Source organism: Miscanthus floridulus, chromosome 5 (assembly GCF_019320115.1).
Source record: "Miscanthus floridulus cultivar M001 chromosome 5, ASM1932011v1, whole genome shotgun sequence".
In the NCBI taxonomy this organism is placed as follows: Eukaryota; Viridiplantae; Streptophyta; class Magnoliopsida; order Poales; family Poaceae; genus Miscanthus; species Miscanthus floridulus.
Genome location: NC_089584.1, coordinates 84,101,424 through 84,118,675, shown reverse-complemented (window position 1 = coordinate 84,118,675; position 17,252 = coordinate 84,101,424). Strand labels below are relative to the sequence as shown.

Genomic DNA, 17,252 nt, shown 5'->3' with positions numbered 1-17,252 from the left:
GAAGCGTCAACGTTCGATGATTATTAGTCCCACCTCATTGGGTACCCCGGTATTAGGTCCCCAACAGTTTGAGTACGAAGGAAGGAGAGAAGAACATTTAGAGGATGGCTAGGGTTCGTGAGAGAAAGACAAGGGACTTCAACCAAGTTAAGTGCATTAAGGATGAAAGGGAGCATCTCTTGGTGAAGGAGGATGAGATCCGACGTCGATGGCAAGAGTATTTTGACAAATTGTTCAATGGTGAGAATACGGACATAACCTTTCAGTTGGATGACTCTTTTGATGACACCAATAAGCGCTTTGTGTGGAGAATCCAAGAATCTGAGGTCAGAGAGGCGTTGAAAAGGATGAAAGGAGGTAAGGCGATGGGACCGGATGGTATCCCAATCGAGGTGTGGAGATGCCTCGGGGACATAGCTATAATATGGCTAACCAAGTTGTTCAACCATATTTTTTGATCGAACAAGATGTCTGATGAGTGGAGGAGAAGTATATTGGTACCGATCTACAAGAATAAAGGGGATATTCAAAGTTGTACTAATTACCGGGGAATTAAGTTGATGAGCCATACTATGAAGCTATGTGAGAGAGTTATCGAGCATTGCTTGAGAGTAATAACGTGGGTCTCTATAAACCAATTTGGTTTCATGCCTGGAAGGTCAACCATGGAAGCCATTTTCTTAATAAGACAAGTTATCGAGCGGTATAGGGAGAAGAAGAAGGACCTACACATGGTTTTTATTGACTTGGAGAAGGCTTATGATAAATTACCAAGGGATGTTATGTGGTGGGCTTTGGACAAATATAAAGTCCCAACGAAGTACGTCGGGCTCATTAAGGACATGTACAACAATGTTGTGACTAGAGTTCGAACAAGTGATGGAGACACGGATGACTTCCCAATTAGGATAGGACTACATCAAGGGGTAGCTTTGAGCCCTTATTTGTTTGCCTTAGTGATGGATGAGGTCACAAGGGACATACAAGGGGACATCCCTTGGTGTATGCTTTTCGCGGACGATGTAGTGCTAGTTGATGAAAGCCAGACAAGAGTGAATCAGAAACTGGAGTTATGGCGGGAGACTTTGGAGTCCAAAGATTTTAGACTCAGTAGAACTAAAACTGAGTATATGAGATGTGACTTCGGCACTACTACTCGGGAGGAGGAAGATATTAGTTTGGAAGGTCAAGTAGTGCCTAGGAAGGATACCTTTCGATATTTAGGATCAATGCTACAGAGAGACGGGGATATTGATGAAGATGTTAGCCATAGAATCAAAGCAGGGTGGATGAAGTGGCGGCAAGCATCTGGTGTCCTATGTGATAAAAGGGTACCACAGAAGCTAAAATGCAAGTTTTATAGGGTGGCGATTAGACCTGCTATGTTGTATGGTGTAGAATGTTGGCCTACGAAAAGACGACATGTTCAACAGATAAGTGTCGCGGAAATACGTATGTTGCGTTGGATTTGCGGTCATACAAGAAGGGATCGAGTTCAGAACGATGATATACGTGATAGATTAGGGGTAGCACCAATTGAAGAAAAGCTTGTCCAACACCGGTTGAGATGGTTTGGACATGTCCAACGGAGGCCTCCAGAGGCACCGGTGCATAGTGGAATCCTAAGCCAGGATAGTAACGTGAAGAGAGGCAGAGGAAGACCAAAGTTGACTTGGGTAGATGCAATAAAAGGAGACTTGAAAGGATGAAATATACCCAAAGAATTAGCCTTAGATAGGAGTGCTTGGAAGACAGTTATCCACATGCTTGAACCTTGATTGCTTATGCTGGGTTTCAACTCTAGCTACCCCAACTTGTTTGGGACTTAAAGGCTTTGTTGTTGTTGTTGAAAGAGTTTTAGATGAGCATATCGCATAGCATAGATATGTGCATTTTAAATAGAGGAGTCTTCGATTTAGGCTAGAGTTGAGAGGAAGAGAACAAAAATTATTTCACTCTCTTAGAGAGATTATAAAGAAAATGGCACCGCAAGGATTATATATAACTTTGGTGGCTGATTGACAATGATTAAATGGACTAATGTGGTTTATTAGTATACAAGGTGTTAGTTCATTTGGATGCAAGGATCAAGTGATCAACACCTTAAGGAAGACCAAGGAGCACCATTGAAAATCATAGAAGACACAAGAAATCCAAGACATCACGGAGGATAGGCACGTCACCAGATAACTCTAGTGCATATGAAGAACCAACACCTTCATTTCACCGGATTACTCTGATGATACCAAGGACTGAGCACCGAAGACAAGGTTGTTGGCTTCTAGAAGCTCTACAAAAGATTTTAGAGGGCACAGGAGAAAGGACCCTCCAACGGTCGGCACAGCTAGTCGTCGTGGCATCACAAAAAGGCTCTGGTGCAGCACTGGAAACTCCGGTGCTAGTTCAAAAGTTGCAGCTAGCCACCAGCGACTATATCTGGGGGTTACCCATATGTCCATCCATTTCAAGTGTGTTATAGGGTGCTGAAGTTGTAGGGGAGTTAAGTCTCTCATCCAAGTGCTCTAGCCACCACAAGTACTTACAAAAGATTAGATGATTAAGTGATAAGCAAAAGATACATGTGGCACTACTGAATTGTTATTGGCTCGTTGGTAGAAACACTTCTCGAGAGCGTAATTTCTTCATTCGAAATCTACATTGGACGATCTATATATATATTTTGATCGACTTAACGCAATGATGAAGTTTATTCTTCAATTTAAGGAAGTGTACAAGACTAGCTCAGCTGGTTTAGGGAACCGACTAAGCTTGCTTCTAATGGATGATTTTTCCGAAATCGCATTTTCTCCATCTAGACTCCAAACTGAACTATCTATATATGCTTTTCGATAGTCTTGTGATAGGAACGCAATGGTGGAGTCTGTTACACATTTTGACAAAGTACAAAAAAAACCCGGCTTAACTAGTATGGAAACCCGGCTGTAAGTCTGTTTCTGCTGCAATTTCTAGGATTAGCCCCTTTTGCTCATATTTTGCTATCGAATTTGATCCTCTTTGCTTGCATGTGGTTTTCTTGTTCCATCTTGAACTCCCCGATCATATTTTGGCTTTTAAGGGGTTTCTTTTTCTCAGTTATACTAAGATATAAGAGTAGATAGAAGATGGTATGGGGCAATGGGATAGTTTAGATTATTGGTTCTATTCTCCCACTGATGACCCAATATTAGTTACACAGTTGAACACGGACCAACTGTTATTACAGCAGAATGGAGCACATAATCCAAGTGTCCACGCCACACCATTTAGTGCTTGTTCAGTTAATCCCCAGTTCAAACGGATCACGATTGATCCCTTTGGATTGGGAATTAACCAAACGAGCCCTTAATTTGTAACACGTTACAGGCAACTTGGAGGCTCGACTTCGCCGGAAGCCCTGCCGTCCGCGTGCTGGCAGGTCGCCTCTGCCGGCTTTCCGCCGTCCAAGGTGAGCTTGATGTCCTTGAGGCCGATCCCGCTGCATGGCTTGCTCGCGCTGCAGTCAAACTTCACCGCCACCTTGGACGCCGACGGCCCCTGGATGTCCGTGTACCTCACGTCGCTGATCTTCACGGCCGAGCTCTGCACCGGTGACGCAAGCAAAACAAAATTCTAATCTAAGCAGCTATACATACGAGTCGTGCCTGTGAGCTGCTCGTTCAAACTGCTTTTGTGTCCATGCATGCATGTCTGTGCCGCACGCGCGTGTGAACCTGATGGGGGCAGCCCGCACCGCCGCCGTGGTTGGGGCAGTAGCTCTGGTCGATGATGATGGGGTTGCGCACGTCATGCATGAGCACGTGCTCGAAGACGACGCCGCGCACGTACGCGCCCTCCACCTTGGCCCGCGCCCATGTCTTGATCCGCAGCCCGTTCTTGGTGCCGACGAAGGTGGCCCCCGTCACCGTCACGTTCTCCACACCTCTCTCATCGCTCTCCCTTCCCCAGGCTCCCTATGCTGGACGCCACCAGACCCAAACCATCACACATGTGACGATGACGACAGTGTGCTCAGTCCACTACGTACCTTATGCCATGGCCCAGGCCGCAACTGACATGCTCCACGCGCAGGTTGGTGGTGCCGGGGCCGAAGGAGACGCAGTCGTCCCCGGTCTGGATGCTGGTCCGGGTGACCGTGACCTGGGACGAGGCCTGCATGTGGATCCCGTCCGTGTTGGGGCTGCTTCCCGGCGCGACGATCTGTACGTCTTGCACCGTGACGCCCTTGCAGCCGTCGATCACGACGTGGTACAGCTCACAATCGACCAAGGTCAGGCCACTGATGACCACGTCTCTCGAGTTCAGCACCTTCAGCGACTGGTGACGCACCAAGTCGATCAAGAGGAACACTTTATATTTGTGGTGTCATGCATGTTTGCACTTCAGCATGCACTTGCAAGAATAAGATGCATGTGATGTGATATGGCAACTCACTGTTGCTCCACTGGGGCACCCGCCGTGCCCGGCAGCCTTGCACGCCCATAGCGCCTGGCCGCGCCCATCGACGGTGCCGCCAGACACGGTGAGGCCGTCGACGTGGTCGAACATGATCCAGCCGTCGTCCCCGCCGCTGGTGTAGCCTAATGGCGCAACAAGCGTACCATCGACCTGAAGCGTCACCCTACTGGAGCATGGGCCAGTGAAGGCCGCACGGCTGAGCAGGAAGTGCCCATTTGTCACGTGCACGGTCGCCGGCTCCCGTGACCGGCAAGCGGCGGACCAGGCACCGGCGAACGCGCCGGACGAGTCCGTTCGACCATCGGGCTTCGCTCCGAAACTAGCGACATTGTACGCCGCTTCAGCTGCACCTGACAAAACGTAGCAAAAGAGCAGCAGCGCTAGGGAATAAGCGTTGATGCGAGCCATGATGCATCTAACACGTCGACGTTCTTATTGCAGTCCTACCCATACTGGTGGGCAGTTCACTTCATCGGCCTTGATTTATAGAGCAGAGCTCATCGTCTGAATGAGGATGGGGATGGAGTGCATGCGACACAAGGGCTTGCAAGATTTGTGGCGAGATCGCAGAAACCGAGTCCAAAATTGCAGACGCTCTGCCCACTGGCCGACTGGCTAGCAAGAGCGGCACGTGACACGATATATAGGTGCTTGTTGCAAGTTCGGTGATTCAACACGGGCTCGCGCTCAGCAACAACGAGCTCGTCAGCAGATTGCTTAAGCGGCGGAGTACATCATAACTTGAGCTTGACCCCTGATGGATACAAGCTGCATCCTCAAAAGAAATGGCGTAGCATGGGAGGGCACCGCGCTACAAGTCCGCAACTACGTATACCTTGGCCTTCTCGTAGCACGGCAGAGACAATCAGCACAAAACCGGGTGAAATCATATGAAAACTTGGTACCCACTTCGCCGTATGCCATAGGCACTCGGTAAAGACAAAAAAACACTCGGCAAAAGATTTATCGAGTGTAACACTCGACAAACAGCACACGACATTTACAGTGTCGGCAAACGTCTCTTTGACGAGTGTTTTTTATCGGACACTCGACAAACACTTTGTCGAGAGCTGAAACCGATGCTCGGCGAAAAAAAATAACGCGACGACAAAGGAGACGGTCACGACGCATTTGCTGAGTGTTCCCGACCTGACACTCGACAAACCTGAATTCTTTGCCGAGTGTCCCATATCTGACACTCGACAAACATGTCTTATTTGTAGAGTGTCAAATCCTGAGCACTCGACAAATCTGCCATCTTTGTCGAGTGTCAAATACTGGATACTCGATGAAGATTGGTCCAGAACGTACAAATGTTGGCTTCTTTGCCGAGTGTCACAGCGTAGACACTCGGCAAAAAAGCCATTTTAGTTCTAGAATACACAGATTTTGGCCACGTGTCCTCTTTGCCGAGTATTTTTATTCCGACACTCAGCAAAATGCCTCTTTGCCGAGTGTAACACTCGGCAAAGTGACCATATATTCCCTGTGTTTTAGTGTTCGGTCACGTATAACGTACCCCACTCAAATAAACAATATAGGCATCACAAATAGTTCACAATAAGCATCACAGGTAGTTCATATAGATATATCGACAACACATAAATACAAATAAACTTGAGAATCACAAATATGTTCATTCACAACCATAAATAGTCACAAGTAGTCATAGGTAATCCACAAATGCAAATGCAAATGCAAATAAAATCACATATAGTCACTTAGGCCACGAGTTCCACTACGACCACGCTGGGTCATAAGGCACATTCGATGCCACTGATTGATGCTGCACAAAAGAGAAGAGATTGCATGTTTGAGACAAGATTGAACAACACGTATGGTCTCTCAGTTGCATTGTGCTCTGGTATGATTGCTTAAGTACTAGTTGGTAACAAACATATAGCATTAGTCACTAAGTTTCTAGTGTCTGGGCATCTTTATAAGATTGATTCTGCATAAACTAGAAACAATGATTATAAGGTTGTAAAGTGATTCACAGTGCTTGAAACAGTATTTGGCGGAGGTCGAGGAGGAGGGATTGGCATCGGTGGTGGAGGTTGACCGATTGCAGCGTAAACACCCCTCATATATTCAAACATCTATAGCTCCATCCTTTGCCGCTCTGCCTCCATCCTCGCCTCTAGCTCCTCCCGGCGCCTCATTTCTTGTTCCAGCTGAGCCTATAATATTTCATTCTAATGTTACAATGTAATGCAAAAGTATGTAAAAATCAATGAACGATGAATAAAATAGAAATAACCTAGAGTGCATTCATCTGGAACCATGTAGAGTCTAGCTGTGGGCATATCATCGGACTGGAACCGGTGCTCCATGCTCGAATCTAGGAGAGAGTGGGAGTATTGGCCGTGTCGATTGTGTCGTTGCTAATCTAGAACTAGCCATGCTTCTTGCCTCCTCCCGCCCTCATGACCACTTCACCATCAAGGTCATGGGCGCTCAGATCATACTCTGGGCCATGGACCGCCCTTGCCATCGATGTGTATCCATCGAGGTGGCTGTGGACGAACTCATTGCTGTACACCGAAGATGGGTCCTCTGGGTTGTAGGCAGCGTCGGACATCACCTTGCCCTTATGGGCAAAAGCATATGCCATGAACTGGGAGCAAGGCTCGCCACCATGTGCCGCTAACTGCAAAAAAAAGCAATATGATTAGAAATTATGGAGAGTTAAGCGTTAGAATAAAGAAATGGATTCGCGTATCCATCTAGCCACGTATTATGAGAGGTTGAGGTTGCCTTCATGGTGTGGTGCACCCGGCATCAGCAAATGCCACTCCCGACAAGCGTTGTGATTCTCCTCCCACATAGGGTCGCACCACCTGTCCACCATCCGAGCCCAGCACTGTAGATCATAGGCGCACCACCACGGAGGCACCTACGTCATCAAGTATATGACATATAAGAAGATGAAATTAAGCATAATTAATCTCAGAAAAAATAAGCAGTAATGTTCTATATTTACCTTCAGGTATTGTTCCAGGGTCAGCCTCATAGTTCTTGCTGCACTTTTAGTGACCCTCTCTCTAAGAATTTCCGTGTGGTATTGGATCATGGCCTGGATGCGTGCCTCGTAGTGCATGTCCTTGATGTGTTTCTTGGTGGCTTTATTAGCCACAACATCTGCCTTGGCCTCGTATCCCTCCTCGCATATAAAGAAATTCTGCATATAGACACGATGTATTCAGTCATTATTTCAAGAATGTCCAATCAATGCAATGTATTAAGCAATGTAGTACGAGAAAGACTTACCCAAAGCTTGACCTTGACATGCTGCGCCTTGTCGGTGAATACCCTACCATCCCAATTAGGGGTGTCGAGGATAGTGGCATAGTGGGCCCACATGTAGGTCGGCTCGATAGTTCCATCGAACTGCACCAGGCCAGGGAACTTTTCCTTGATCAAAAGACTAAGGATGCCATTCACATGCGTGCATGATCACCCCCACCGACCTTCCTCCAACCCCTGCCCAAGTGATTAAGATAAATTATTAGTTTCTATTGTAATTTTGAACATATCAAACAAAAATTTAGTGATAACATCTAAAGTTACTTACTTGTCTCTATCGAGTCAAATCAGTGGGCGTCTCTCAAGAGGTATCGGTCACCTTGGGAGGGTCGAGGGACCTCGCAACCACACACGTGATGAAGTAGAGGAAGAGGTACCCCCTGTCTCCTCCTCGACCTCTACCTCCTCCTCCACCCCTGCCTCCTCCTCCACCTGTACCTTCTCCTCCACCTGTACCTCCTCCTCCTTAGAGGATGAGTGAGCGGAAGATAACTTATACAACAACAAAGGTACAGACGACGGTGGCCTCGTCTTGCCTCCACCATTCCCTTGACCCATGGATCTACCCCGAGGTCTCTTCCCGGATCCCTCAGCTGCATCGGGCCCTTTATGCGTCGCTATCGCTTTTGAGTAAAGTGACACTATCTTCTTTATACCACCCACCATTGTTCAATCACCTGCAATTAAAAAGAGTAAACCAATTAGCACAGATAATACATTAAAATAGATGCAAAATAAACAAAACATACTTAGAAAATAACATGGTATGACAAATAATAAATCAATTAGCATGGATCATATATGTATTAGAAATAATCATCATGATCGGGATTAGCTGGATCATAAGTCTCATCATCACTATCATGCATGTCGATATAATCATCCCCGTGCTCTGAAGGAGGAATGTTGTCATCACCATCATTGCTTAGATGTAATCGCTGAAGTAATTCTAAGTCCTTCACATTCTAAACCTCGTCTCCAGCGTCCTCATCAGCACCACTTTCATTGTCTACTTCCATACCCTGAGCTTTGATTAAGTCTATCTCAAAACTCCCTTCGAGCCCATCTTCTTGAAAGAACTCTCTATCATATGTGTTGGGGTCTATGTTGTAATCTTGATTGTTTGGGACATGTAGTTTACCGTGTGGCGATACCTTATACACAACATCCCAACCCTTAAGACAGTCTATAGTTTGGCATGGGTATGAGAGATAATAAACTTGTGTGGCCTATTGAGCCACAATATAGACATCGTCTCCTGGTAAGACAGATGATTATCGAATTTCGATTAGCCCAAGATTAGGGGTCTGCCTCACTACTTCAGGATCAAACCAATGGCATTTGAATATAACGGGATTAAGAGGTTTGTAACCATGAAACATGAGTTCGTATATTTCTTCAATTCTTCTGTAATACTCAACCCCATCTAAGCCTTGCATAAAAACTCTAGTATTTGTGGTTCTTTGATTGGGCCGACTCTGCTCGTGGCTTGTTGTGTGAAAGCGATATCCATTCATGTCATAACCGGTAAATGACCTGACCCTATAGGCACAACCATTGGCAACCTGTCTCAACTCGGCACTCATAGACACATCGGTTTGTCCCTATAGGTTCAAGCAGGGTAGTTTGTTATATTAGTCGCACGTATGAACAACTTCTAATGTCAAACTAAGTACGAGCCAAATTGGACAGTACCTTTTGTTTGAACCAAGAAATGAAATCGGGCATTCCATTTCACGCACCCTCTATAAGAAGGGTCGAAGTTTCCTACAGGGTAGGTTCCCTTGATTCACGCTAGAATTGTTCATGAAATTCCCTATACCAATGAGAAGCAAGGGAGTTGGACACATAATTGTGACTACTTGAGAAAAAGTTTGTTGAGAACTTACAACATGTACGGCTCCACTTTGGATAGGTTGGTCAACACATATAGCATAATAGTGCGCCAATCTTCATGTTTCAAGGTCTTATTAGTCGCACCACTTGCACTTCCTAGTTGCCCTTAGAAAATGCTAAGGTTCGATTCATCTTCGCTAGCATTGTAACGAGGGGGTGGAATATGCACGCTAGGAAGGTTGTCAGCATAGTATTTTGTTGTGAAGTTTGACACCTCCTCTAGAATGTATGCCTCTGCTATGGATGCTTCAATTTTACATTTATTTTTATATTTAGTTTGAAGAACCTTTTGAAATCTCTCAATTGAATAGCACCAATGGCCCTACATAGCCCCCCCCATTCGTGCCTCATATGGGAGGTGCAAAATCAAATGTTGCATCGGATTGAAGAAGCCAGGTGGAAAGATCTTCTCCAACATATAGAGCAACACATGCGTCATTCTTTCCATGTCTGCAACCACGGTATGAGATAACTCAGCACAAAGCTGGCGGAAGAAATTGCTCAACTCCGCCATCACTATCCAGACATGCTTAGGGACATAGCCTCAAATCATCACCGGTAGTAGCCGCTCAAGCCATATGTGGTAGTCATGACTCTTGAGCCCGTTGATTCACAAAGTAGCTAAGTTCACTCCCCTCTTCAGATTCACTGCATACCCATCAGGGAACATTAATGTTTAGAACCATTCTAGTACTTCCCTCCTTTGGGCCCTTGTCAGAATGAAATTAATCTTAGTCTTTCTCCATGACTTTCTGCCATCGGGAGGTGCCATGTCTAGCTTTGGTCTATTGCATAACCTCGCTTGATCCACTCTAGCCTTAACATTATCCTTTGTCTTATCAGGAATGTCCATGATTGTACTAAAAATAACCTCAGTGACATTCTTTTCAGTGTGCATTACATCAATGTTATGTGGAAGTAGAAGGTCATCAAAATAGGGGAGGTTCCACAAGCACGACTTGTGAGTCCATGCATGTTGCTCACCATATCCTAGAAAATGATCTCCTTGGTCATTGACCTCGAGAGCATCTAATTGAGCATGAAACGCGGCACCAATCATCATCTAGGGTGCAGGGCCTTCAACTACTACATCATTCATAAAGTTTTTGATGTCTCATCTGAATGGATGGTCAGGAGGGAGGAATTGTCGATGTTTGTTGAACGAAGAATACTTGTCACCCTTCGCAAACCAAATGAACATCAAAGATGCCTTACATACTAGGCATGAGAACTTCCTATGAACACACCAGCCACAGAATATCCCATATGCTAAAAAGTCATGCAGGGAGTACTGGTACCAAACATGCATTTTGAAGTTTGTCTTTATAGCTCGGTCGTATGTCCATACCCCTTTCTCCCAAGCATGGACCAAATCATCAATCAGAGACTCCATGTACATACTCATATTATTCCCTTGGTGTTTAGGAATTATCAATGATAAGAATATGTTCTGTCATTAAAAGAGGATGCCAGGGGGAGAATGAGAGGGATAACGAATGGTCCAACAAGTGTATGAGGCAACCACCATTCCATAAGGATTGAACCCATTTGTTGCCAGCACAACACATACATTATGAGCCTCTAGAGCTTTCTCACGATGAATCATATCAAACCTTGTCCATGCTTCACCATCGGATGGATGTACCAGCTTCTCAGGATTGTATTGATGTTCGTATTTGTGCCATATCATTTGTTTCATAGATTCCTCAGTCATATAAAGCTGTTGGATCCTCGGTATGAATGGAAGGTATCGTAGGATCTTCATAGGGACGACGAGCTACCTCTTCTGACCATCACCAGAGTCTACCTCCAGGAACCTAGATGATTTACACTTCACATAGTACTTTGCTTCCGCATGTTCTTTCCTAAATAAGATGCATCCCTTCAGATAAGCATGTATCTGCTCATATGGCATCTTAAGTGCCCGAAGGAGTTTCTGTGCCTCATACATGCTCTTTGGTAGGATGTGACCATCTAGGAGCAGGCTACCAACAACTGTCATCATAACATCAAAGGCTTCTCGACTCAAGCTAAATTGGGACTTTACGGCCATTAGGCGTGTAATGGCATCCAGTAGAGAAACCTTGGCATGCCCATGAAAGGGGTTGCTGTGCCACAGACAACATATCATAATATGCCTTTGTGGTTGGCTCTGGTTCCTCCTTCCTACGTCCTTCATTGAAGTGTGCCTCATGATAGTCATTTAACATGTCTCCTACCCCCGCATCAGCATCATAATCCTCGATGCATTGTCTCATGACCTCATCTCTCACACAATTGGATTCACCATGGTAGATCCACTAGGTATAGTCCACCGTAAATCCATTCTTACAAAGATGTTTACCCATGACCACTTTTGTTTGTTGACGCGTGTTTGCACAAATGTTGTAGGGACACCAAGTGGCATGTGCTCCTCTAACCCTTGCAAATGCTAGTTCCAAGAAAGCATTGGTCTTCTCAATCCATTCATCGGTCAACAAACCCTGACTAGAGTGACCCATGTACATCCACTCATGGTCATCCATCCTCTAACATATCAGCAAGTAATATAAAAATCAATTGCATCTACAGGTTCCTACGTGGTGGTCTAATAGGTGAAGATATGTCCCAATCCACTCAAGGATGTGTAGATGGGGTTAGTTTCCATGCTCTACTCCTATCCAAGATAGAATTTTGGCAGCACCTCCCCGCTGTTCTCCAAATACACATCCTGAAAAGGAGATTGTGTATCCAGAGAACAATAGGTAGATGCTGCTAAAACTCTATCTCAGATCTGAGTAGAGCATGGAAACTAACTCCATCTACACATCCTCAGGCTGTCCAAAAAAACATGGACAATTCAAAATAGATACGGTTATAGATATGCAAAGATCTGCATATTTCCAACCATATCTCTTTTGAATGGGAGACGCCTAGCTAGGTTACATGATATACGAACATAATACAGAAAGAGGGGTGTAGGATGCCTCACCTTGCTATCCTGCAAAGTGATGAGTCGAGGATGGTGGAGAATGATCCTTGCAATAGCCTCTCCTACAACAAACAAACATAATAGTGTCAATTATAAATTTTGACAGCACCTGCCCTGCACGGTGAGGTAACCAAAACTTGTAATAGGTATCATCATATTGCCACACTATAATAGGTACATCATTAGTAATGGCATATGGTCAGACTAAAATAAGCAACACCATAGGCACACACTTATATATACTGATGAAAAGATGGTTGCAGCAGCACAATAGACATGAATTAAAACATAGGCTCAAGAAGGGGAAAAATAGCAAATGGCAAACACTAAGAACATCAGATCATAAACAATCTCCCTCTATAATCACAAGGTTCACCATGGTACGGGAGCTAGATCACGCCACCCCAAAATCCCCTGTACACTTACATGATTGAGCCCAGCAGAGTAGATGGGCCACGTCACCCCAAAATCGCTCAGCGTGGCCATGTTGCCCGTTAAACCTTAGCCATGTCACCCCAAAACCTCAACGACATGGATAGCACAGACGATTAGGAGGCATTACAGAGCCTTTGCAATAGTGACAATGAGCTAGCAGATTACTATATCTACCATTGGCTCAATTACTGCTGGATCTGCTCTCTATCATTTCAAGCAATAATTTTTTGCCTTTCAGACAACCCAGCCAAAAGCTAAAATAATGAAACTGCACCAACTGAGAGCACAATAATGCGTCGAGTACTCATGAAAGTATAAGATGCAAATTACAAACTACAAACACTGATGGAATAAAGAGGGCATGATAATATTGTCCCAATTTTTGAGCATCTACGTTAACAGGAGTACCCAAAGGAAAAATATGTCTTGGCAATGCCGAAGGATGCTAGATATATTCATGGAACACCTCACACTGGTGGCAGGAGTCATTATATTTTTTAGATAGATATAGATGTTTGAACTACTATGGCTCCAAATAGTAACAAATATGAGCAATTGATCCAATGGCTTGCTTACCAAGAAAAGAAGCAGTGATGTAGCATCACGGTCAGCTTTGGGGGTGCGTCCTCCACTGTCACGTGCTCAAGGGGGCGGTGAGCCAGCAACATGGGTAGGATGTTTGGAGAGGGAGCAGAGAGGGCTCAGGCAGCGGCGTTGGATGCCATGTTCGTGGCAAAGCCCACGGCCTCTAGGGGCGGTGTGCTCCACTGTGGCTTCCTCCAAGGGGCAACGGGGTAGGATCTTTGGGGGCGGGGCAGGGCCAGGGATGGGCGAGTGGGAGCTAGAGAGTGGTGGCGAGGCAAGACTAGGGGATGTGTGAGGGTGCGGCGGCCGGGGGCGCGGTGCGGTGGCCGGGTTCGACGGCCGGCAGGGGGCGCGGTGCGGCGGCGTGGTGTGTGTGTGAGTGTGTGCAGTGTGGCATGTGTGAGTGTGTGCATGTGTGTTTGGTCGATGGGTGGTTATGCGCAAGGTTTGTTGAGTGCCCACGATCTAGCACTCGACAAAGCCTTGTTTTGCCGAGTGCTAGATGGCAGGCACTCGACAAAGCTATTTTTTTTTATTTTCAAAACCTAAACTATTGCATGTGGGTTGAACCATGAAGGGGTTTGCCAAGTGTCCCATGTCTGACACTCAGCAATAGATAAGGGGCACTCGACAAACTTATTTTTTTTTCCATTTTCCTTCTCCTTCTTTTCCATAACGTGCTTTACTAAATTTGTTTCGATGTACTTTGAAAATACTAAATGGATTAAAAAATTACCAAAATTACACATGAATCAATCTATGTTTCAGGGCCATCGAATGCATGGCACACGATGTACTTTGAATATCATTTTTCTACTCATTTTATTCTATTATTTGAATCATTTGGAGTTCAAATTTGACTTATACCAAAAAATTCCTTAAAAAGCAATAAATTAATTAAATATAGCAAACGAATTCAGAAATATACCAAATCTTAACATGGAGTACCACATGTTGTAAGTGGACAGTAGAAAAAGTTTCAAGGCCAGAAGTGAAAAAAATTATTATTTCATGCAGTTGTAGCTCAAATTCAATGTATATCAACTAAAATTCTATAATTTCACTTAATAAATTAAAATTATCAAATGGATCCAAAAAATTACCAAAATTACACATAAATCAATTTATATTCTCTATTGCCTATTCATAAAGTTTTGAAGTCAAGCCCCAATTCGACCGTCACTTTAACTCCAAATCTTACCGAATCATTCTCAACACTACGATTCTTCTTCTGAGATACTTCGGTTTGTAAACATCGTACATGACAAATTGTGTGAAACCTTCTCAATTTTTTACCATGGCCTCCACGTATGATATCACAAGATCTTGATAAATCTCATGATTTTCAGACTTTGTTTGCTTTTTTTAGAATTTAAAAACCATTCGGCCACATGTTCATGGTCGTGTTTCCTGAACAAGATGTTTGAAATTTCTTTTCATTTCTTAGGTAAGGCCTCAAACCAGACTCAATAACACAAATATCATTTTTCTACTCATTTTATTTTATTATTTCAATCACTTAAAGTTCAAATTTAACTTATACCAAAAAATTCCTTGAAAAGCAATAAATTAATAAAACATAGCAAACGGGTCTAGAAATATACCAAATATTAACATGGAGTACTACACGTTGTAAGTGGACAGTAGAAAAAGTTTCAAGGCTAGAAGTGAAAAAAATTATTATTTCATGTAGTTGTAGCTCAAATTCAATGTATATCAACTAAAATTCTATAATAGCACTTAATAAATTAAAATTAGCAAATGAATCCAAAAAATTACCAAAATTAGACATGAATCAATCTATGTTCTCTATTGCCTATACAAAAAATTTTTGAAGTCAAGCCCCAATTTTAGCATCATTTTGACTCCAAATCTTACCGAATCCTTCTCAACGCTACGATTCTTCTTCGGAGATACTTCGGTTTGTAAACATCGTACATGAAAAAATATGCAAAACCTTCTCAAATTTTTACCATGGCCTTGACGTATGATATCACAAGATCTTGACAAATCTCATGATTTTTAGACTTCATTTGTTTTTTTAGAATTTAAAAACCATTAGGCCACACGTTTGTGGTCGTGTTTCCTAAACAAGATGTTTCAAATTTCTTTTCATTTCCTGGGTAAGGCCTCAAACCAGACTCAATAACTTGAATATCATTTTCTACTCATTTTATTCTATTATTTCAATCACTTGTAGTTCAAATTTGACTTATACCAAAAAATTCCTTGAAAAGCAATAAATTAATAAAATATAGCAAACGGGTCTAGACATATACCAAATCTTAACATAGAGTACTACATGTTGTAAGTGGATAGTAGAAAAAGTTTCAAGGCCAGAAGTGAATAAAATTATTATTTCATGCAGTTGTAGCTCAAATTCAGTGTATATCAACTAAAATTTTATAATAGCACTTAATAAATTAAAATTAGCAAACAGATCCAAAAAATTACCAAAATTACACGTGAATCAATCTATGTTCTCTATTGCTTATACAAAAAAAATTTGAAGTCAAGCCCCAATTCTACCTTCACTTTGACTCCAAATCTTAATGAATCCTTCTCAACGCTACGATTCTTCTTATGAGATACTTTGGTTTGTAAACATTATACATGACAAATTATGCAAAAGCTTCTCAATTTTTTACCATGGCCTCCAGGTATGATATCACAAGATCTTGACAAATCTCTTGATTTTCAGACTTCATTTGCTTTTTTTAGAATTTAAAAACCATTCGGCCACACGTTCATGATCGTGTTTCCTGAACAAGATGTTTGAAATTTCTTTTTATTTCCTAGGTACGGCCTCAAACTAGACTCAATAACATGAATACCATTTTCTACTCATTTTATTCTATTATTTCAATCACTTGCAGTTCAAATTTGACTTATACCAAAAAATTCCTTGAAAAGCAATAAATTAATAAAATATAGCAAACGGGTCTAGAAATATATCAAATCTTAACATGGAGTACTACATGTTGTAAGTGGATAGTAGAAAAAGTTTCAAGGCCAGAAGTGAAAAAAATTATTATTTCATGTAGTTGTAGCTCAAATTCAATGTATATCAACTAAAATTCTATAATAGCACTTAATAAATTAAAATTAGCAAATAGATCCAAAAAATTACCAAAATTACACATGAATCAATCTATGTTCTCTATTGCCTATACAAAATTTTTTGAAGTCAAGCCCCAATTGTACCGTCACTTTGACTCCAAATCTTACTGAATCCTTCTCAATGCTATGATTCTTCTTATGAGATACTTCGATATGTAAACATCATACGTGACAGATTATGTGAAACCTTCTCAATTTTTTACTACTGCCTCCACATATGATATCATGAGATCTTGACAAATCTTATGATTTTTAGACTTTATTTGCTTTTATAGAATTTAAAAACTATTCAGCCATAGGTTCATGGTCATGTTTCCTGAACAAGATGTTCAAAATTTCTTTTCATTTCCTAGGTAAGGCCTCACACCGGACTCAATAACATGAATATCATTTTCTACTCATTTTATTCTAATATATGAATCACTTGTAGTTCAAATTTGACTTATACCAAAAAAATCCTTAAAAAGTGATAAATTAATTAAAT

The 17,252-nt window shown here is 42.9% G+C and overlaps 1 protein-coding gene across 1 annotated transcript; it reads right to left on the bottom strand.

Annotated features, from left to right (window-relative positions):
* Positions 1-3,357: 3,357 nt before the first annotated feature.
* On the bottom strand, positions 3,358-4,863 carry LOC136452500 (polygalacturonase-like). The gene is made up of 4 exons (XM_066453111.1): positions 4,432-4,863; positions 4,021-4,314; positions 3,711-3,950; positions 3,358-3,579 (listed from the first exon to the last, which is right to left on the bottom strand). The coding sequence occupies exons 1-4, from the start codon at positions 4,861-4,863 to the stop codon at positions 3,358-3,360; spliced, it is 1,188 nt and encodes a 395-aa protein (XP_066309208.1).
* Between the last annotated feature and the right edge of the window lie 12,389 nt (positions 4,864-17,252).